The 23,677-nt window shown below is 46.6% G+C and overlaps 1 protein-coding gene across 1 annotated transcript in view; it reads right to left on the bottom strand.

The window, feature by feature from the left end:
• PPA2 (inorganic pyrophosphatase 2) overlaps window positions 1-23,677 on the bottom strand; it is a 360,440-nt gene that overhangs the window by 170,076 nt on the left and 166,687 nt on the right. The window contains exon 7 of the mRNA XM_085641413.1: window positions 23,033-23,159. Coding sequence (XP_085497539.1) covers window positions 23,033-23,159 — 127 coding nt within the window. The remainder of the gene's footprint in view (window positions 1-23,032; window positions 23,160-23,677) is intronic.

Below are 23,677 nucleotides of genomic sequence, written 5' to 3'. Positions count from 1 at the left end.
GTCATTGCAATCGCTCTACCCAGCGAGTCAGTGGTGTCAAGTCCACATCTAATGGATACCGTGCTGCATCACGCCCCTCAGCAAGAGCCTGGGTGAGCCGTGTCCTGGCCTCCTCTGGACACTGGGGCAGCACGTCCGCCACCGTATCCCACAGAGAGTGGGTGTAACGGTTCAAAAGGCATGCGGTATTAATGGACCACAACCCAAGACTGAGTAAGAAAAACAGTCTCTTACCAAACTGTCTATCCCTTTGGATTCCCGATCCGGAGGTGCGGACGGGAAGGCGGTTTGGGACGTGGAGGCCTGGATAACCAGACTCTCAGGGGTGGGGTGTACGGACAGAAAGTAGGGGTCGCCTGGAGCTGAGTGGTGGCGCCGGGCCACGGTCCGATCCACAGGAGAGACTTTGGAGGGCTTGGACCAAGCCCATCAGAACATCAGTGAGGGTCTCATTAAACTGCAGCAGAGGTTTCGAAGAGCTTACTGGTGGTTGAAGCACCTCAGTGAGGTTAGTCCTTCCGGCTGCTGCAGGGAGCTCCAGGCCCAAGGCCTTGGCCGCCTTGCGCAGCACCACAGCATAAGTAGCACCCTCCTCCGTAGCCATGGAAGGAGGAGAGATGAAACCAGTGTCAGGCGAAGTGTCTAAACCACTGGCCTCCCCCAGCTCATCTGCCCAGTCCTTACTTAACTGGCACTGCTGTGCCAGAGGGTCCTCAGACCCCTCCCAGTCCTCCCCTTCATCCGTGTCCTGATAAACAGGCAGAAATGACGGAGCCGGGTCATAGGTAAATTCCCCACCCATCGACGCCGGAGACGGCGCCGAGCGGCACCGCTCCGACGCCGGACCCGGACTGAAACCAGGGACGGCGTCGTCTGAGAACGGCGCCAGGAGCGACACTATGAGGGTCGGTGCCAGCGGAGGAGTCGTGAGGTTAACTGGCGTCGACCTGGATCCTACGGGTGCCTGCGGCGCCGGGACCGAAGTTGCCGGGGCCGAAGCCGCCGGCTCGCTAAGACCACCAGTCGGACCTGCGGGGTCCGGAGGCGCGCCGGCAGGCCTCGACGGCGGGTAGAGAGTCCTCATGGCCACGAAGAATCTCGCCCGGAGTCGCATGAAGCCCAGGGACCGGAGGGTGTGGGGCCGGATGCGACTCCTGCGGCTCCGGCGGAGCCGCGCAGGTGGTGCCACCCGAACCCTCGGCCGAGTCGCGCGACCGGCGAGGGGAGTCAGAAGAGCGATGTCGCTTCTTCGACTTCTTTTTGCCATGGCTCGACTTAACTGAGTGCAAGGATTTGGATCCCGATGAGTGGTGATGACTGCGGCTCCGAGACCGGTCCCTCGAGTGGCGCGAAGTCGACTGCCGGATCTCGAGGAGCTTGCGGGACCGCTCCCGCCTAGCTTTTGACGTCAAGGCCCAGCAGTCGGGGCACGGCTTGTCATCGTGGTCGGCCCCAAGACAGTAGAGACACCGATGATGGGGGTCGGTAACCGACATCAGTCGGTGACAGACGTCACACGGCTTGAACCCGGGCATCCCTACCGGCACTAGGAGTCGAAGTCGACTCGAAAAAGATAGACAAAATGTCCAAAAAGTTAGTCAAAAAATGACTAAGGGTACGCTCTTCCCGGATCTGCGTTTGCTGGCGTGGAAAAAAGAAGAACTGACGTCAGCGAGCGAGGGCGGCATCTAAGTACTCCGACGACGTCATCCCGGCGATCACGACGCTGACGACGGACGCGGAGCTGCAGACGACGGCTACAAACGGGCAGGGGTACTGCTGACGAAAACATTTTCCGGATCCAGTCTGCCGCCAGGGGATATTCTAAGGTAAGGAATCTAACTAACGTGTTTCTTTCAGATACACAATATAATTGTACTCCATGCCAGTGGCTTGTGGTTGGGTCTGGTGCCCTTGAGCAGAGGCGAGAAGTCTCATATTCCATCACATCACAATAGAGCAATCTGATGTCTTGTCAAATGTTCATGTCAGTTAGTTCAGAGAAAATCCTACATACTTCAATAAAAAGTATAACTAAGCTCTTTAATATTGCAAAAAAACAGAACAGTTTCTCATGCTTCCTGCAAACTTTTAATGTGCACCTCCTTTTTAGGTCGTGCTATGTTGTGAGATCTATTGTCATCAAAAAGAAATGTAAATTATAGAGAGAGTGGGCTTCTGCCTTTGACTTCCATATGCTTTCCCTGGTTTGCCATTGCTTGGATGGGCTGGCTGGGAAGGCATTGGCATTTTGAGGATGTAACCTTTTCCCATTTGTGTTCCTATTACATTGTTGTGATGGGATCAAGCAGCCATTTTACTCAGCGCAGACACAATATGAAGTGCAGCTTGAAAATGAGACTTATTTTGAGCTCTTTATTATATGTACTTTGCTGACAACAACTGCTGAATAATGGCTTTACTGCTTGCTGTTTGGAACCCTTAGCCTGTCATAAAAATAAATGCATTGTGCTATTCACTAATTGCCCTAGCATGTTAATTTCTTTTCGTTTGGTGCCCTAACAACATGGTTGATCTGCAACGTTTTTTAGGTCTCGCCTGGCTATCGCGTAAGCGATCGCTCAGCGAGACTTATGTAGGGGCTTCAGAAAATGCTCCCAAAGGCTTCCCAGGCGGATCGGGTGGCAGTAACGCGCACAACCACGCGCCTGGCTATCGCGTAAGCAATCGCTCAGCGAGACTTAGGTAGGAGCTTCAGAAGATGCTCCCAAAGGCTTCCCAGGCGGATCGGGTGGCGGTTGCGCGCACAACCACGTGCATTCCATTTGCCACCAGCTACTTCCTGCGCATGCGCCGCCTCACGCATTCAGAGAGATTTAGTAAGGGGCACAAGACCTCAGGAATGCGGTTTATGGCCAGTGCATGTGAGGCATTCAAGCGCAAAGCTGGCATCTGGCATCGGACTTGAAAGCAGCAGACTGCTTTCGCCAGCGCGCACTCGGCCTCACTTCCTGCATCCTCATACAACAATTAACTTTTGTTATAACTCACACCCCATATGCTCGTTCCCTCCCACCCTTCCTTTGATGTCCGCTTTTCTTGTTGTTTACAAACCACGCCACACACTGCTGCACGCCTCACACTGCTGCACGCTGCTGCATTACACACTGCTGCATTACACACTACTGCACGCCGCACACTGCTGCACGCCGCACACTGCTACACGAAACACTGCTGCACGCCTCACACTGCTGCACGCCTCACACTGCTGCACGCCTCACACTGCTGCACGCCTCACACTGCTGCATGCCGCTGCATGCCACACACTGCTGCACGCCACACACTGCTGCACGCAGCAGCCACACACTTCTACACAAAACACTGCTGCACGCCACACACTGCTGCACGCCACACACTGCTGCACGCCACACACTGCTGCACGCCACACAATGCTACACGAAACACTGCTGCACGGCACACACTGCTGCATGCCACACACTGCTGCACACTGCTGCATTACTCACTGCTGCATGATGCACAACACTACTGCACGCAGCACACTGCTGCACGCCACACACTGCTGCACGCCACACACTGCTGCACGCCACACACTGCTGCACGCCACACAATGCTACACGAAACACTGCTGCACCGCACACACTGCTGCACGCCGCACACTGCTGCACGCCGCACACTGCCGCACGCCGCACACTGCTGCACACCGCACACTGCTGCACGCCGCACACTGCTGCAGGCCTCACACTGCTGCATGCCGCTGCACGCCACACACTGCTGCATTACTCACTGCTGCATGCTGCACAACACTGCTGCACGCAGCACACTGCTGCATGCCTCACACTGCTGCACGCCTCACACTGCTGCACGCCACACACTGCTGCACGCCGCACACTGCTGCACGCCGCACACTGCTGCATGCCGCTGCACGCCACACACTGCTGCATGCCACACACTGCTGCACGCCACACACTGCTGCATGCCGCACACTGCTGCACGCCACACACTGTTGCACGCCACACACTGCTGCATGCCGCTGCATGCCACACACTGCTGCACGCCACCCACTGCTGCACGCCGCACACTGCTGCACGCCACACACTGCTGCACGCCACACACTGCTGCACGCCACACACTGCTGCACGCCACACACTGCTGCACGCCACACACTGCTGCACACTGCTGCATTACTCACTGCTGCACGCAGCACAACACTGCTGCACGCAGCACACTGCTGCACGCCGCTGCACGCCGCACACTGCTGCACGCCGCTGCACGCCGCTGCACGCCACACAGTGCTGCATGCCTCACACTGCTACACGAAACACTGCTGCACGCCACACACTGCTGCACGCCACACACTGCTGCACGCCACACACTGCTTTTATGCAAGTTTATGCTACTGACATTGTAAATGACAATGCCTTTTATTTGTTTTAAAACCAAAACATAAATAAAAGGTATTGTAATTTTACAATGCCAATAGCTCAAACTCTTATAAATGCGAGACCTATTGCATTGCAAATGCTTGTTGTTCACTGGGTACAGATGTGCAGACATAGAGTCTTTCATACCGAGCAATGGAAATACTGGCCCTTTACAAAAGTATGTACTATGCAATACTTTGCAGTGTGTGTCTTCTCAGTTTATCACTTTCTAGACAAACATCTCAATTTCTCAATCTCAATTTCATAACACTTTTCATTGGGGCTACAGCTTAACTCTGCAAATGCAATATGTTCAGCAAATAGGCTTATATTAATCCCTACTACATTTATTATAGAAAAGCACCTACATACAATTCTATTAATACATTGTATTTTTCACCTTCACGTATGTGTCTGGATTTTGTTTATATTTCATAATGTGAACAGTGAGCAACAAGGGTAAATAATCTACAGCATCAAATATAATAAACTACTCATCTAAAGAAAGTGTGCTTGATTAAAAAGAGTATGTTTGTGCTTCTTATTAGTAATGCCACGTTTTGAAAGCAAAATGTCTAGAAAATACTTTAACAGAGCAAACTTTTAAATCGCAGACAAAATCGTTATAATGTTCTCCCATACTGAACCTAAATAGCTATATAACATATCTACCATACCGAACCAATCCTACGTACGTACTATACCTACTGTATGTAATTTATGTTACAGGCCTGCTATTTCCAACCTGCCATACCCAACCTAACTGCCTAACACATCTATCTTCCATACTTAACCAATCCTACCCAACATACAATAAGAAAACCACCTTAATGTTCATAGCCATTACACCAATCAACCATAACTAATCAAACTATCATAGCTAATCTAATATAACTAAATCTATCATACCTATTTATCAAACCTTTTTATCATACTTCACCTAACCTAACATACTAACTATGGCTGACCTACCTTTCATACCTAACCTATCATACCCAATCCAACAAAATGGAACCACCTGCGATACCAAACCTAACATACGTACCTACCAACCATACCACCCGTAACTACTATTCCATGTCTACAATCTTACCTACCTACCATGCCTACACAACACAGCATACCTAACCTACATGCCTAGCCTCCCTACCATACATTACCCACATATTGAACTCTGCAGTGCGTATAACTTGCACCTGCATTTTAATGAAAAAAGGGCAAGTTATCTATGAGGTTTTTAGTAAGGCTTAAGGCACTGTGGATTGCAACAGACAGCACTTGTGTTGAACTACAAGGACTTATAGTAATGGCCCTTAGGCATGCAGCCTAGCATCAGGAAAAGGAAGGGCCTGAAAACGTGAATGCCACAGTTTCTTTAAAAATAGCTAAACTTATTAGTCTTGCCAATGACGGTTTTATTTTACTAAGAGGACCTGGTGAGATTGATGTCAGGGTTCGTCCTTGGGATCCCAGGAGTGCCACTATGGGACAACCGGTGGAAGGGAAAGGGGAAATGTACTAAGTGATGCTTCTTAGCTGCTACCCCATGTTTCATCATTTCATTACAAGTCAGGATTCAGTCTGCATTTCCCGACCCCTTCTCAACATGTGCTAATATAGAGAAGGGTCGAATTAGAGTTGAAAGGTGAAGCAGATAGAGTAGGACAAAAGGCTTTTCATCTAGTCTCTGTCCATAAACACTATAGCCAGAGCTTGGATAGAAAAAGCAAGTTATCTCCTGCTATATGCGGTGCAGGCGAGATGGAGATCGGCAAAGAAGTGTGTAAGAATTCTCGCCTACTTCCAGACAAGAAAAGACTGAGGTTAACAATAACTGCCCTTTATCAAACGCCTACTTCCTAAGAAAATGAGTGGAAAATCCATTGCACTATATGTAATTCATGAGGAAAAAGAAACCATCTGCTAAGGGTTTTAACAGATATTGCAACCAGAGGAAACCTCTTAGGAAAGATGTTCGTAATCACCCAGTTTACATCTGAACAGCCAATTGTTGCATCGAGTGAGACTTTGTCTTGCCCTATTTGTTAAAATATAAATTGTCTAATGTGTTGTTTGAAAGAACTCAGACTCTTCTCTACAGAATGGGGAAGACAAGACTTCAGTTATAGAAAAAGTGTTTGTAGCTCCTGCTGATTTATGTAGAACTACTATTTCTGAGCTGACAGCAGCTCATTTTCCTATACTACAAAATCATAAACATGTGCATTACACATTATTGGGATAATTTATTTGTAATTTAATGTAGAAATAGCATTATACAAGGTGTAACGTTTTGTTTAAATATCTGTAAAATCGACTACTGTGTGCGTAGGTTGTTTGCTACGGCATTCACTCTACGAACTATTCTGACCCACATTTGCCTTTTCCAAGAGGTGGTTGTAATAGGCTCTGGCAATCAAGCCACCCTGACAGCGATAGAGTAATGATAGCCAGCAGAGAAGTCCACCGTGTTGGCAGCAGTGAACAGTTTACGCAACGGATAACACTCTGTCGCCACGGACGGCAGTAAAGCCAACACACATCTAAATAAGGTGGCACAAGTCCGTCATCTTGGCGGAGTACTTGTAAACTCTGCCTCGGAGGGACAACGGGAGTCCCACTAATATATAAATCAAGCACTAAAATTGAGATCCCAGTAAGTCATCACAAAATGTGTAAGAGCAAGCATGTATGCGAGTCCCATCAAAAATCACATAAAAATTGAAAATGTAAACAACAAACGCTGGTCAGGAAGGCAAGTAATCGGAGGCCTGATAAATGCACCTTTGGAGTCTGTGCGCCATGTGATAAAGCTCACCCGGACTTTGTGGAGAGGTGGCAAGCTGACATGTCCTTGAACATCTCTGGCAGCAGATGGAAGGAGCACAGATGCCACTGCTAAATATGCAGGCATAAAAAATGGGGGTTCAGAACGTTGTGGTGCAGAACCAGCTTATCAGACTGGGAGAGGAGGTCTGCCCTGAGAGGTAGTTGGAGCGGAGGGCACAGGCAGAGTCTCAGGAGATCTGCATACTATACCCTCCTTGTCCAATCTAGGGCTTCCTCAAAACTTGAGGAATCAAGGGTATGGGTGGAAAGGTGTCATGAAATGGAACATTTCACCTCAACCGAAAAGCGTCTTCCCAAAGCTCCTTGCAACAGATCCTGAAGGGCACAAAACTGTGGTCAGAGAGTGTTAGTGGCGAAGAGGTCTGTCTGAGGGACACCCCACTGGGCATAGATGCTCTGGAACACCTGTAGGTAAAGATGCCACTTGTGGTCGACAAGGTGACTCCAACTTATGCTGTTGGCTCTGATATTCAGAGAGGCTACCAAATGGTTGGCAACCAGCCAGATCGCATGCATACATGCCCAGGCCCAGAATGTCAGAGTTCCCCAAAAGGGAAAATGAGACCCCACATCTCCCTGCTTGTTGACATACCACATCATAGTCATATTGTCTGGCAAGATCTGGAAGGACCGGCCGGAAAGGGTGGGCAGGAATGCCTTCGGGATCAGGTGAATTGCCCACAGCTTGAGCAGACTTATGTGAAGTACCTGCTCCTCTGGAGCCCAAAGGCATCTGATCTTCAGATTCTCCAGGTGTGCAACCCACCCAAGGGTGGATGAGTCCGTCACCACTGTGGCCATTGAAGGAAGGGGGCAGAAGGACATCAGACGTTTGGTGTTCCTCTACCGACCACCAACTCAAATCTTTAGCATCTTGGGATATCCTGACAGTGTTCGACAGATCTCCCCCATGCTTTAATGGCTGCTGATGAAGGCACTGCTGGAGAGCCTCATGTGCCAGCATGTGTGTGTGATCAGTAGAATGCAGGAAGCCAGCAGACGTAGTAAGCGAAGATCCATCAGGACTGGAACTCAAACGCCCCTCTAAAACATTAGAACCATTTCCGAATGTCCTGGACCCTCTAAGAAGGAGGGCAAGCTCTCCAGAATGTTGTACCCAATATTGCCTTTATGGACAGGAGGTACTGAAATTGCTCTAAGTGAGACATGGAGCATCAGATGGAAAAGTCTAAGTGAAACAACAGGTATGCTGTTGTCCTCAGGTGATCCAAAACCAGCTGTAGCAAGTGGGTGCTGGAGGCTTACTATGAGGAGATGGATGGTGGCGAGGGGGAACCTACTAGGATAAACACAAACTAAGCCTGAAGTGGTCCAAAAAGTGCATCAAAGCGGACCTCAGCTTGCCTATCATGGCATGTAGCAATTGTGATGGTAACTCTGGGTAACCAGACAGGGGTGCTGGCACCGAGGGTGGCAAGGCGGCTGGCATGGACCCTGGAGCCAATGAAAGGGCTGGTAGGGTATATGATGGTACAATGCATGCCTGAACGACATATGCCTCTACCAAGCGGCCTCTACCACGACCGCCCCTTCACCACGCATTCCTTGCCTAATACCCTCACTCACCCCCTACTGTACACACACCTTTTTGCACACCTGAGAGGACCACAGTCCCAGGTAAAACACTCCAGGATACATGACCCCACAACACACACAACTTCTTGCACATGTGACAGGACCAAAGTCTCAGATAAAACACACACAACCCCGCAACGCACACCATTTCTTGCACACTTGACGGGACTAAAGTCTCAGGTAAAACACTCCAGGGTACACTACCCCAAAACGCAAAAAATGTCTTGCACACCTGAGGGCACCAAAGTCTCAGGTAAAACACTCAAAGTTACATGTCTCCGTTACGCACATCACTTCTTGCACACCTGACTGGACCAAAGTCTCGGGTAAACCACTCTGGGGTACACAATCTGACAACACACTACTTTTTGCATACCTGACGGGACCAAAGTCTCAGGTAAAACCCTCCAGGGTACATGACCCCACAGCTCAACAGAATTCTGCATAACAAATGCCCCACACCTTACAAAACAGGGGTAAAAACTCTAGACCTCCACACAAGCGTGGCAAATACACATATACAGGAAATTAGTGATAGCATCAATAAATCTACATGCTATAGCTATAACTAACGCACTCAGACAGCAAAATAAGAGTGGCATAACACTCATACAACACCATACTGGGGATACAAAAACATCCACATGCAGAAGATCAGACTTGCATAAAACAAACACATCTAGGCAGAAATGACATGGCATGAAACAAAACATGGCAGCAGAATGATACCAGAACTAGAAAAAAACATAGCATAGCATCATCACCAAACTTATGATGGCAAAGGATAAATGTGACCAAAACCATCAAAGTCCTCCCCTGTGAGCGATTTCTCACCTGAATGAAATCAGCACAATAGTGCACAGCTATTTTGCTTAAAAGTACCGCAGATTGTATCCGGTCCAATTGTCGATAGCCGGCTTGCTCCTTTGCTTGCGGTCCACTTTAAGAAGGTATCACCAACCAGTCCTTCCCGTACGTCGCAACCACTAGAGGGTGATTCTAGTCTTCCTGCGACGTGGACAGGCACCAATGCGCAGACACACCTTAGCAACACACATCAAAATGCGCCGGACTGAACGCACCCACCAATACTTTTCATGAGACCAGGACCCTATTCCACGAGCTGCCCATGACAAGCATGCACCTTCCTTGGCAACTAATACCTCACAACAGCAGCACAGCCACATAAATCCTTCCTACACAGTGCAGACTCACCCGTCCATAGTTGCATCCTGGGAAGCAAAGACGACGTGCATCACATCAATCAGAAGTTGCAGTTTAAACTTCACCATACGCCGTAGGGTGACGTGAACAGGCGATGCGCGACACCAATCCAGAGCACCCTGATGTGTGACGTGCACAAGATAGACACGCGCGACACAAATATCAATCCCGGAATCTCGAGCCAAGCAACTTGCAGGCTCATGAGCTCCCAGCACAAGCCAATGTCGGAGCTTGCACTCACCAGCGTATACACTCTGCATACTCTGACACGCGCCCACCGTGCAATCTTGTCGCTCGAGCCGTTGCGGTGAGTAACTTTGAAGGTAAACGCAACCGCAACGGTGTATATACTCCAATTAAGTTCGGAAAGTTCACAGAAAAACCTTTAGGCATAATTAAGCACTGCCAGATCTGTCAGTTCGCTTCATGACTTGCCACAAATGTGTTAAAACAGCATGGGGAGGTGATTTTAACGCTGTGCTCAATGACACACTAGACAGGAAAGGCACCTCCCGCAGTATGATTCCTAGCTCATGTGAAGCCCTAAACGCGTTAATGCAAGACGGAGGGTTGACAGACATCTAGAGGAGGAGACGCGCAGAGGTAATGTAAGGTACGCGTGTATCAGCGTATCATGGGATATGGTCCCGGTCGGACTTTTGGATAGTCTCGCAAGACATTGCGGCAGGACCTCTGAGAGCACACACTTCTCCAGAACTTCCCCAGAACTCTGTCCGTTCAGGCCCCTTGCATGTTACAAGTGACGATTCCTGACACCCCACTACAGATGTTTAATTGGAGACTTGCCCCGAATGCCCTTCTTGATTCCGCTTTTAAAGAGGAGATATAAAAGGACATTGAAGAATACTTTGAAACGAATGCTCGTTCTGTGTCCACACACGCAACGCTCTGGGAGGCATTCAAGGTGGTTATACGGGGGAAATGTATACCACGCCACGCCAGGGTGATCAAAGTCATCAGAGGCACGCTGGCCTCTCTCTCGAGGCTCATATCAAGGAGCACAAGACTAACTATTGTATCGCTGCAGACCCTAAACTATTACCAACTTTTAGGCAGCTAGTCACTGAATTTGAGGAAGAGGCACAGCGCAAGGTAAAATTTATGGGAAAAAACACAGAAGCAAGGCGATATGGGGAAGCCGACAGACCTGGAAAAACCCAAGCAAATATGCTGAGAACGCCACGCACGGTTACATACATATCCGAAATTATAGGAGAAGACTCTACTATAATAAGAGGCCCTCTGGAGGTTCTAGGTGAATTCACTAAAGTTCTACACCAAGTTGTACACAGCCAAGAACCAGACAGTGCCAGAGGAGCTCCAACCCTTTCTTGAGTCTATAGAGTTACTATGGCTGAAAAGGGCACATAGGTAATATCTGGATGAGCCCTTCACTTCCAATGATATACTGCAGGTAATTGGCAGTCTGCCGGCAGATAAAGCCCCAGGGTCAGACGGGTTAACCACTGAGTTCTATAAGGCCTATGCAGACCTATTGGCGCCTGGCCTATTGGCGGTATTTGAGGAAGCTCAAGATACAGGCGTACTTCTCCCTTCCATCCGAGAAGCGATTATCCTGACTGTATTGAAACCCCGGAAACCCGGCCAGGAGATGGACTCTTATAGGCCACTTTCCTTAATTAACATAGATGCCAAAATGTATGCCAAGTTACTGGGAGACTCGATCAAGCCGGGTTTATTCCTGGCCCATAACCTCCGCATCTTCTTCGCAGTGCTGCACTATTTGAACCCTGAAGCCAAGGCGCTTTTGGGGTTCTTGGACGCTACGAAAGCATTTGACGCATTGGAGTGGCCTTATCTGTTCGCCATATTGGGGAGGATCGGATTTAGTCCAAACTTCATTGCACAAATCAGACTGCAATACACAACACTTCGGCAAGACTGCGCATGAACTGCGTGATCTCAGAACCCTTTTATAAATCCTGCGGTACACGTCAGAGTTGCCCTCTCTCCACGCTCTTGTGTGCCATAGCGATAGAACCGATCACGGCTGGGATTCGCCAACATCATGCTGCAAGAGGGTTGTGGTTCAGCACCAGGGGGCTACTGATCTCGTTATATGCAGATGACATGACGCTGTATATAACTGACCCAGATGTCAACCTAGATCCACTACTCCGGGAACTCACACAATTTGGTGGCCTCTCAGGCATATATATATAAATTGTTCCAAATTTACCCTGTTTCCCCCACTACGGCTACTAAAACTTTCGACTCGGTATACCAGTTGAAATGGGCGGATGGCTCGGTAAATATCTAGGCATTTGGTTAAGCCAGGATGAGAAAGAGATATGAAATCGATATTTTGGTTGTGCTATCTCTTGGCTTCAAGGGAAAATTAAGGTGTGGGCTAGACTGACAATCTCTCTTGCCGGCAGAATAGCCATCGCGAAGATGGTTGTTTGCCCAAATTTTTATATTTATTCATCAATATTTAACTTCCACTCACCCAAGTCTTTTTTTAACACTCTCCTGTCTCTCATAATTTCCTTGATCTGGGCAGAGACACAAGCACGCGTTACCTGGGAAATACTCACTCTCCCCCTCACGCAGGGTGGGTTAGGGGCCCCGGACATGCCATTATATGCGTACTGCACACAAGCTCAGTTTTTGCATTTCTGGTTACATCCTGTCCCGTTCCAGCCCCATGTGGCTGTCGAGATGGACATAGCAGCTCCTATTCCCCTTCAGGTGGCTATTTATCAAAAATACAAAAGGCAGAGGGACGGGATAGATACAGTCAAAACCCTAAGGTGGGCCTGGGACAGTCTATGCATCAGAGCTGGCTTGAAGATACCATATCCCCCCCCCCCGCCATCTCGTAACCCACAACTTCCAGCCATGGCTGATGGAAACGTGGCCTTGGCAAAATCAATAGGGCTAGATTAGAAACATTCGCGATCTGTACCCCGAAGACAATTTGTGTTCCCCTGGACTCTATGGTCGTGGGCTCGAAGAAATCTTCAGAGCTTTTCCTCTACTTTAAGATTAGAGCCACTTGCACGCAATTACATACCAGCTTTCCAAAACGCCCCAAACACTTACCAGTACTAGAGCAGTTGACAGTTTCCCGCAGACTAATAAGAAGAATGTATTGCTCGATGGAAGCCACAGCACCTCTGGCTACACCTAAAGCCCAGCAGAGCTGGAATGAAGAGCTTGATGGTCAGTTAACGGACGAAGAGAGGATCTTCTACTGCGGCCAACTCCAGCTACTCTCACCCAATTATAAACTGAGATTAATTCATTTTATATACTTGCACAGGTTCTACAGAACCTCCACCCAGCTATACAGCATGGGGTTGAGGCCAGATGAGACATGCTGGAGATGTGGCCATGCCCCTGCCACCATTTTACATTTGTCCTGGTACTGCCCACTCATTGCCTCCTTCTGGACTTCCATTTTTAGTAAAATTCATGAAATATTAGGGGTGCCCAGCGAACCTTAGCCAGACAATGAGCTTTTGGGTTATGTAAAAGAAACTAAGACCGAGCACCGCAAATTACATGCTTTGTTACTCCTGAGGCTAAACGCAGAGTATCCATACATTGGGGGGACAAAAAAGCACCCGCAGTAAAGGCTTGGATTCAAGATGTCACTTTCAGCCACACTCAACTCTCGACTCTGAGAGCTAATGCCTATAGCCTCCAGGCCAAAAGATATATGGGGCCCCTTCCTAGATTGGCTAAAAACATGCCAGGAAGATATTCCAGCTTCTCCTATCCGAGTTACATCTCGCACTGCCCAGTCACTGGAACCACTTGCAGATGCGCACCCAGATTAGGTCAACTCTATTACATGGTTATTGAAACTTGACATTTATAGGCCGCTCACAGCAGGTTCAAAATGAGTAGCTGCTAAGTATATTGATATGGTGAGCCCACCATGAGGACTGGCCCACTGCCTACTGTCTTCAACTCGGTGATGTGTGATATGTACTAAGCCTCCTGTCTGTTTTTGAAATTGTTTCCCTTTCTTTTTGTTAGATTGGACGCACATTTGGATCAAAGATGCTTTATGATACTTCGGCCCTGATACAACCAGCTGAATGTGCATTGTTGTTACAAATGTCAATAAATAAATAAAAATCCAAAAAAATAATTGTTAACAGCGCCTGCCGGTTAATTTCAAGTTCATTCTCATGTACTGCTACCTGTAAACTAAATTACAGCAATCTCCTCTGCTGCACGCTTTACGCTGGCCACTTGAATTGCCCTGGACGTGTGGCTATCTGGTGTAATTAGACACCGGTGGGGCTGCCAGGCGCCATTCTTCATCAGAGGCTTACATCTCTGTTCTTTGGAAATCTTCTTAGTTCCTCTAGTTACTTTCCAGATCTTACTCCTGTTCCTCACACACAGTTTCTTTTCCTGATCGCCGCCAGTGTTGTAATGGAAGGAAGTCCAGTAGCCATAGTGTAGGGTATTAACTCGTTAACGCGGCCGTTTAGCGGAGTGGGCAGGGCCGCGCCGGCCTACGGACGTGCGCTGCACTACGGAGGCAGTGCTCGCAACGGCCGTTGGCCGAAAAACGCACGCAACGGGTTAAGACTCAGTTATAGTCAGTTCCAAGTTACTGGTAAGATTGTAAGTAAGCTGTTAAGCAAGCTCCGCCAGGAGCAGCCTCCTTGCTGCTCAGCCCATAGCTTCAACTGGCTCTCCTTCCAACACAAACACTCAACATTCTACGTGACCTCACACACTGGGTGAGCAGCGGGGGCTTGGAAGATTAGGGAGGATGCATTAAAAAAATATATATATATTGAGATAAAAGAATACATTAAAGCAGTAAATACAATACTAATAGAAGTAAAGGTATTACAAACAATGGGATAATGCAATTTTGATAAAGCATAAATGGTGTGGATGTAAGTCCAATAAGCATAATGTAGTCAAATATCAACATCACATGAAAATCGATGTAAAAAGGGATAATTATACTCAATGCTAATACATCAGTCACAAATTGTATATAATTAAACTATATATTATCAACATGAAGGAAGTCATGGAGGTTTAGTCACTTCTTACTGGAAAGGAGTAAGAGACAGAGATCGTCGGGCACTAGCATCAATAAAGAGTGTGACAGGCGTCCATAAATCTAAGCGTTTTGATGCCATGTGCATCGGGTACACATATGTTGTATCTAATCTATGGTTGTGGCAAAGGGAGGATGCATTAAGTTACAACAATTACCTTTTGAATGGGCGGTTGAGATAACTGTGGCACTGATAGCCAATGCTGAAAAGACCACCACACCCAATCTACGAATTGATGGTCTCTTCTGGTAGAGCAACTACATTAGACCCTGCCATAAGTCTCTTCCTTCATAACCTTCACAGAAAGGACTCACTGAAATTGTGAAAATCAGCTACCAAAAACAACCCGCTGCACCGTGTGCATCGCTTGAAGCCGGTCTTCCACAGTATGTGAGGAAGAGGGAGCCATGTTTTAAGCTCATAAGAATTTCAAAGGTGAAATGAGTACGCCCTTTCCAGAAAGGGGAGGCATCAAAACCTAAGTCCACGCAAAGAGGAGGAGCACAGGCCAAACCGTAGACCAATAGCCAGGAAAAAAACAAAACTGGGCTGGGATGATTGGTGGCACATTGGTTAGGGTTATTGCGTCATGAAGAGACAACTGTTTTGGTCCTTTACTAAAGATGATAAGTGATAGTATTTTGGGGGAAAGTGTTTTCCGTCCCCATTTGCAGTGTAATCATTCGCAACCAGTCCCGAGAGAGAGGGAGACGGTATGTCAGAGTGATTTATGCATCAGCCCCTCTGCCTCAGTTCCAACCGATGAACCGAGCATCGTTTTAAGCAAATATCTAGAAATTATTTTGCAGGAGCAACAAAAGCACGTTGTTTTCAGGCGCAGGATAATCCAAAGAGCCAATTTCCTTTCAAGAGGCTTCTGAGGGAGAGGCATCCACTTCTTATTCCGCGCATGTCTGGGGTCTGGTGGCCATGCACTGATGAGCAGCTGTTCGCTCTAATCAGAGCCCCGGTCCCACTGTCCAAGGCTTCACACATGGCCTGTCAGGGCAGCAGAGGCCTCCCAGACCCATTAATTAACCTGCAGCCCGCACTGCAGGCGGGCGGCAGGACATCTTGTCTGCATACACCAGGAGGACGCGACAGATTGCACGCACATTCAAAGGGCCCGCCGCTCGCGCTGCAAACAATGATCCGGGCTATTAAAAACGCGGCGCACGGAGCAGGCTTTTTTTGTTTAAGGCAGATGGAGAGCGAATATCACGCTCCATTTCAAATACTATTTTTTAAAGCAAAATTGCGAGGTACAAAAAGGATCCATCTATATACCAAAATCCTAAAACGATTCAAACGGAATAATTGCATTTAAAATGTGACGTGCAATCTCACATTCGCAAAAAGCCGCATGCAGCAGAAAGCTGAACAACCTTAAAAGAAAGTCACAAAGAGCTACATTAGTGAAAGTATGCCAGTGGGTTGTGCGAAGGGGCAGAATGTGCATGCGTCACAGCTCCAGACTCAAGTGTCCGTGATTTGAAGAGTGCGTGCAAGAGAGTAAAGTGCATCCCTGTGCAAAGCGGCATGTTGCGTGCGCTCCTGACACGGGGCTATAGGGTCTTTTTTTTTTAACTTGGATGTGGATTCTGGCCTCTAGTTGTTGGTGGGGCTCAAGGCGGCAGCCTGGTCCTGCCTTATGCGAGAGACTCAGAGATGGACAAACCGACCCTCGGGTGCGGGTGCACACACACAGACAGACACACAGACACCCCCGCCCCCCACCATAACTCACGCCCGTTATCCTCGACATCACTGGAGATTTCTTTTGATTGGAGGCCCTGACAGTAAAGTAACTTAAGATAAGAAATACAGCTTTGAGCTTTTGTCTTTAAATGTTCAGGGGGTTCATTGAGATTGTAGGAAAGTGCAACCTGGGTGCATGCCACATCTGTCAGGGCACGATAATCGTGTGAGGTAAGAAGGCACGTTGTTTGATAACAAACATGACATATTGTAGTGGTACCATAATGGAGCTGCCAATCTCGAGAGTGCCTGGTTCGCAGTCCATGTTATACGATGGACTGCTAACACTTTATAGTAGTTTTCAATGGGGAACACCACTATAGGGACATATAGGATTGCACTTTTATGTCACACCTTGAATATAATGCACCCTGCCTCTTGGGCTGAGGAGGCCTTCCTTGGGTATGCCTGACATATATTAAACATAGTGCATTGACGGTGCCACACATGGTGAGGGCACAGTAGAGTTTGAACAGTTTACACTGCTCCTGCAGTCTGCAATGGCAGGCCTGCTGTCATTAGTTTACTTGGGTCACCAAGGGTGGCACAAAACCACGCTGCAGCCCTGGGGACCCCTTTACCACCTATACCCTGGGTATCCCTGGTACCTTATACTAGGGACTTATAAGAGGGTAAAGTCTTTGCCAATTTGGGATTACCAAGTCAACATAACAACATAACAGAACTGGGTGAGAGCACAGGCACTGGGGTCTGGGCAGCAGACTCCAGTGCACTATCAGAGTCAGAACCATCAGCATTTGAAGCAAAAGGTGTGTTTGTGTGTGGGGGGTGACTATACAATAAAGGGCACTTTCCTACAGAGATGTACTGGTGATGTTGCGTTGTGCTTAGTTTCGGTGTGTTCTGCCAAACTGGCAGAAGAAGAAAATGTTTTGCCTGGTGTGTCGGGCATCTTTGATACTCTGTCAGAAGCAGTGTGGAAAAATGTGGGTCACCTTGCTCGTCGAAGCCTGAATAACAAGACTCTCTGGAGTCCAATATTGTGTCAGTAAGGATAAGTTTCCGGGAGCAAGCCTGTGGCACTGAGCGATTTGGCAGCTCACAGGTGGTGCTAATACGGTTTGGGCCAGGTAGCTGGAAGAGCATAGTTGATGGCACAGGCTGCATAATTTCCGTCAGTACATTTGCCTTGGTTTGCAACGTGGGCATTTGTAAACCCATGTCCTCCATGACATTGTTAACAACTAACACAAAGGGTGCACCAGCTCCTCAGTATTGGGCCCAATGGCAAATCCAATTCAATTTTAGGTGAAGTTTCTAAATCACTAGCATTCTGTAGGTCAAGGGAGAGGCCAACATAGAGCATCAATATAATGGGGGAGGGAGTACATTTTCTGCCTCCTCTTTGTCAGCTTCCTTGTGTGGAACCTGTTCAAGCCAGTGATGTACATCAGACTGAGAACCAAAAATGGCTCTCAACCTCCAATAGTACTGGCATTGAGGCAAGGGAAAGGTAGATGTATTGGACGCCCTTTATTTAGTAGCGTGACATCAATCGAGATCTGGCTGAAGTAATTTCTAAATCCAACATCGTAATTGGGCAGAGTTCAAAACTGGTGCCTTTGGAGCAGAGGCTGGTGGCAAGCTGGGCATTACTGGTGGGGCCTGTGGCAGAGGTGCTGCCTGGCACCGACCAAGAAGCAAGCTGAGACCAAACAGCATCAGTCTGTGCCGAGGAAGGGCTCACCAAAGGCAGTCCGAGTAGAGAAGGATAAGTTACTTACCAGTAATCCTAGTTCTCGTGGGCGCGGATTATTCAGTGTTTATGACTATTGATGAGTAACCCCTGGAAGAGAAGCCTGAAACCATGGGGCCTGAAGGCAGGTCACAAGAACCCAGCCCAATCCATGATAAATGCAACATTGCCTCCCTAAAGGTCTCGGTCTACTTCAGAGTTGACATTGTCATGGGAAATTCAAGGCACATTGACTTAAACCTCAGATTTGGATCAGAGTCAGAGGATGCTATCGGAGTCGGAGCTTTTGAATTGGATTGGGTTTTGTTCCCGGGAGTGGGAATTGTGGAAGGGGTGGAGTCCTGCATGGACGTCTTATGCTTGTGTCAAGACCTACCTTTCAACTTTGTCTTGGACTTACTGAGGATGACGACCAGCAGCAGGAACAAGCCTGGATACTTATGCTCGGCAAAAAAGAGCTTAGCTTCATGCTCCTTGATGACCCTTGGATGATCGGGTAGTGTGTCGCAGGACTTTGAGTTTTTTTTGGAGATAAGGCACTAAAAACAGGCGTGTTGGTCCATGACTAACATCTGTTTTCTGTTTCCAAGAGGCATGATACAGCCCAAACACTGTAGTTACAGGTGGAGGTATAACAACATACTCTTGAAGTAATTTAGTTTTGCAAAATCAGTTGAAAAAACACACCAATAAAGTTGATGGCAGTGCTCCAGATCTGGGCAGAATGGCAAAGAAAAAGAGGAACTGAGGTCAGAACACATGGGCGACGCCTATAAGCGCCTCCATGTCGCCACTTCACGAGGCCCGACTGAGTCACCACTGAGTCAGATGGTGCCACCTGACAGCACACCGAAGCTGTTGAAGGAAGGTTTTTTGTTTGGCGCCTGGATGGATTGATCCAAAAGGTAAACAATCGCACGTTAGAAATATCCATCAGAAAGTGTACATTACAAGAAATGTGTAAATAAATGTTAATTTTCTATTGAGTGCAGCAACATAGCTGCTGGAATCAGCAAAACAAGCTGACACTTCTTATATTGTGCTTCTTTTATTCTACATATCTCATTTATGTTTTAGAAGAGCAAGTTACTTAACAACAGTGACGTTATTTCTGGTGGATCCTATCTAACCTCATATTCTTTGCTTTTTGAATTCCCCCTGGCACCAGGCTGAACTCAGAAACGTTCAGCAACTGCTCTGGCACGCCAACAGACGGGGCCATTGGACACCACCACCACCAGAAGAGACTGTGCAGAGCTTTATATAATATGCGTGGAGAGATATTAGAACACACAAAGCAAATTATATTTAAGTAACACATAAGACAGAATAGTCTGCAATGGCATATCTCTGTGTCTTTTTATTCTATATCGTCATCCGGTTCCAAGTTATTTCCCCTACAATGATACAGCCTTCACCCTATTGGACATTTACCAGGCTGGAGATAGAATACACATTCCAGTTCCGTTTTGAACAAAATATCAACCAATTAACATATTTGTTTAGCAATCGGTCTATTTGCCCACAGCATTATAATCGAAGAGGGTCCCATAATAAAGTATAGAGAAAATGATACCCTATGACTTTTTTTTATTAATAAGTGAGCTAGTGTGAGTCATGCAAATTCTGTAGGGAAATCGTGAGAAAGGCATGTTGCAAGTAACACTGTGATAGCATTTCTTACTCATGCATGACAAAAACACGCCTGTGTTTCTGACTAGTCCTAAAAAGTAACCAGTGCATCGAAAAGAGGTAAGAGTTCTAAAGAGAGGTGCTATTTTAGAAACAAGCTCACTGTAAGGCATACAAATACCTTCGTAAAGTGTAAAAGACACATTTTTATATTATTAAAGTCTGCAATTACAATAAAAAGAACATAGAAAAAGATATAACGAGTTTACCAACAAGCTCTTTGTTGGCTGATAATTATATGTAATTCAGGAGGGTCAAATTGGATTACTTGCTTGAAGAAATAGCAATTCTGTTTGTTGGCTCCTATAAGTAACACACAGGGTACACAGAATCATTCGATGGAGTGACCATGTGTTGTCATCAGTATTAGGGTGTGCTAGAAAATATACTTGTATATATTTTGCTTGAGATCTCAAAATGTAGGTTTATACCCAAAGGTATAGGGTAAGTAGATTACTGTTTCTGGTAGTATTAAGCAATGCACCACGGGACCGGCATTATAAGAGTCCAGAAATAGTAAATCGAAGGCTATAGTAGGCCGTCCGTAAAGTGTCTCGGAGATTCTGTTCAATCGTTCTTAAAAAACCCAAATAAAAATAATAAAATTCTTCGTTCTAAAGTATATACAATTAGATTAACCAGCATCAAAAGTTACAGAGAGTAGGGTTTGCCGGTGCACACCATTCTGTCTTCCTTGTCCAAATCGTACTCTGTTGAAATAGAAATAGAACTATGGAGAAAAGGGTCTTTCAGGAAGCTGAATATTCGGCCACTGTGGCTCGGATTGCGAGTTTAGGTATTGCTTCTCGCACCTGATAAATAACGATACCACAGTGAACGCTATTTATCGCACCCAATAATTAACACCTATTATGAGTTAGCGGGGAATAACATGCAGATTTTGGTGTTCAACGAACCAAAATCCGCATGCTACCGTAAATAATCGTATGATATTCCCCTGTTAAATGTCAGCAGGTTTGACCTGCCGAAATTTAACAGGTGAGGTTTTAACGCATTCGACAATTATCGGATGCGTTAAATACCTACCAACTTGTAATTCCAACCTGTGCGTAAACAGGGGTTTATGAACTGGTGGAACTATACTGAGCAACTTGTAATCAGGCCCTATATATTGAAAGGGTTAAGGAAGAAAGTCTCTCCACTAACACACTTCTATTTACCCAAGGCTTTGTTCTGGCCGATTTATGTAAGTGAGGTTAAATACTTACTAACCGGCCTGGGTGCCCTATGAATCTAGTAATGATTGGATAATGCAAAGGTAAAATTTAGTATATGAAAAGGTGGTAATATCAGATTGTCACGTTAATCATTGAAAATGTAATGATGCGGTCATGGTTCTTGTATGCAAAACAACACCAATGTCATTCCCAGAATAAACTCTTAAGGAGTATAGTAGTGCAAGGTTCAAGTATGATGGTTTACTTAATCATGCGCTGGATCTTGAGAAACTGCAAAGTAGTCATGCAACTCTGAATGGTGAGATGGGGAGACAAGCTTCTTCTTTTGTGCTACGTGTGACCTTTTTGACTTTCTCAAGCTGCGCAACTTTGACGAAGACCATTCATGGGAGTGACTTCGAGAGTGGGCCTCGGAACGAGTCCACAGCCGTCACTTCGATAGGGACTGCTTCTTCGACTTCCTGAGTCTGGCAACTACTATCCAGGCTTTGCATTCTGGGATGACAATTTTGTTTATTTTCTTACAGCATTGACAAAACTTTGAGTTGTGTTTGTTGCCGAGTCACCAGAGACAATCATCATGAGTGTCAGTAATCAATATCTGTTGGCTACAGAACCCACATGGGTTGAACGCTGTTGTTTTAGGGGGAGATGTACTGCACACTTTCTAAAAAAAAATTAGGGATCTCTCTGTGAGAAGGGCAGGATGAGGAGCTATGGATCTACGTAGGCAGGAGCGGAGAGAAAGAAACTGGCGTCAGCTCTCAAAAGCGGAGCTCCTACAGTGACTTCATAATATGTAGAATTGACGAAGAGCTGCACTACACCACATCGCACAACACCACTTGTCAACGCACGAGTGAACTGCTTGAAAGTTGCCGGATCCTGTCTAGGGGAAATTCACAAGGAGAACAACCTACAGTCTGAAGTCTTTGTCAGAAGTATCATGTCACACTAAAGCATTAACTAACTTATAGCACAGCACTGTAAAGCACAGGAGTTACTAATTGTGGATGTGTGGGCCATAAACAAGGGTACATGTAAACTAGTCGAAGCACTAATACCATGCTAGTGGTTGACACAAGAAGCAAAAGAAAAGCTGGGGCTGTCAACAGCCATACTTTCATATACCAATCCAATTCCACTGCCATGGGTGGTCTTCTCCTGAACAATAACTGATATTTACTAAACATATGGAGTGATATGTAAATCTTAAGCAACATGGCAGGTGGTATGGGTGCTATTATATGCATGCATGTGACTTGCTTTGTATTTTAAGGAGTGTAAGAAGCTGTTCCTAAAAAAAAATCCACCTGGACTTCCCGATTACTTTAAACCTTTTTACTAGTAACTTACAGTCCGCCTCCGAATGTCAGACGAGTTAGAAAATGATCCGCGCAGCTTTAATGATAAGTGCCTAGAGCTTTTTTAAGAGGAAATACACAGGTTACTCTCAACACAAGAGAATGACAACAAACAGAAATCAGTTGTGGAAACTGGGAAGAATCTTACCACTGAACTTTTCTGCCTCAGAGTCCTCTACGTTGATTGCGATTACCTTCCAGTCAGTCTCTCCCTCATCAATTAGAGCAAGGACTCCAAGCACTTTAACCTGTATTACCTCTCCTCGAGAGCAGACCTTTAGAATGAAAATGTCAATTGTAAAATATAAAATGTCATTCAGTAAAACAGAAAGACCTATTTTGAGTCCAACAACAGAAGTGAGAATTGTACAATTTGGCCAGTTCAATGATGATCTAGCAGACCCAAGGAAGAGTCAGTGAATGGCAGCATACACAGAGCACAACCTGCCTGTTTCACAACAGACAAATGAAAAGGGTTGTTAAAGATTTTCTTCATCTCATCTCGATTGCGTGAACCAATCTCGACTACTTTGTGGCATATGCCGCAGGGCAAGGGGGGCTACAAGGAGGGTGTTTTCTGCACTAGATACATGCACTTTCACAGTGACTGACAATCCAGTCTAATAATGCACCTTGTGACTCACTGTAATGTTCATTATGCTAGATATATGAAGACAACTATATTGAAATTCTAGAGAATGGAAAATAGAGAAGTCAGACTACTTCAATGTTACAAAGTCCTCCCTCGTCACACCAGCCCTCAAAGAACTCCATTTTCTTCCTATGGCACAAA

The sequence above is a fragment of the Triturus cristatus genome, chromosome 2_2 (genome assembly GCF_964204655.1).
Source record: "Triturus cristatus chromosome 2_2, aTriCri1.1, whole genome shotgun sequence".
NCBI classification, from domain to species: Eukaryota; Metazoa; Chordata; class Amphibia; order Caudata; family Salamandridae; genus Triturus; species Triturus cristatus.
Note: the sequence above shows the minus strand (reverse complement) of the source record. Positions and strands in the feature narration are given on the sequence as shown.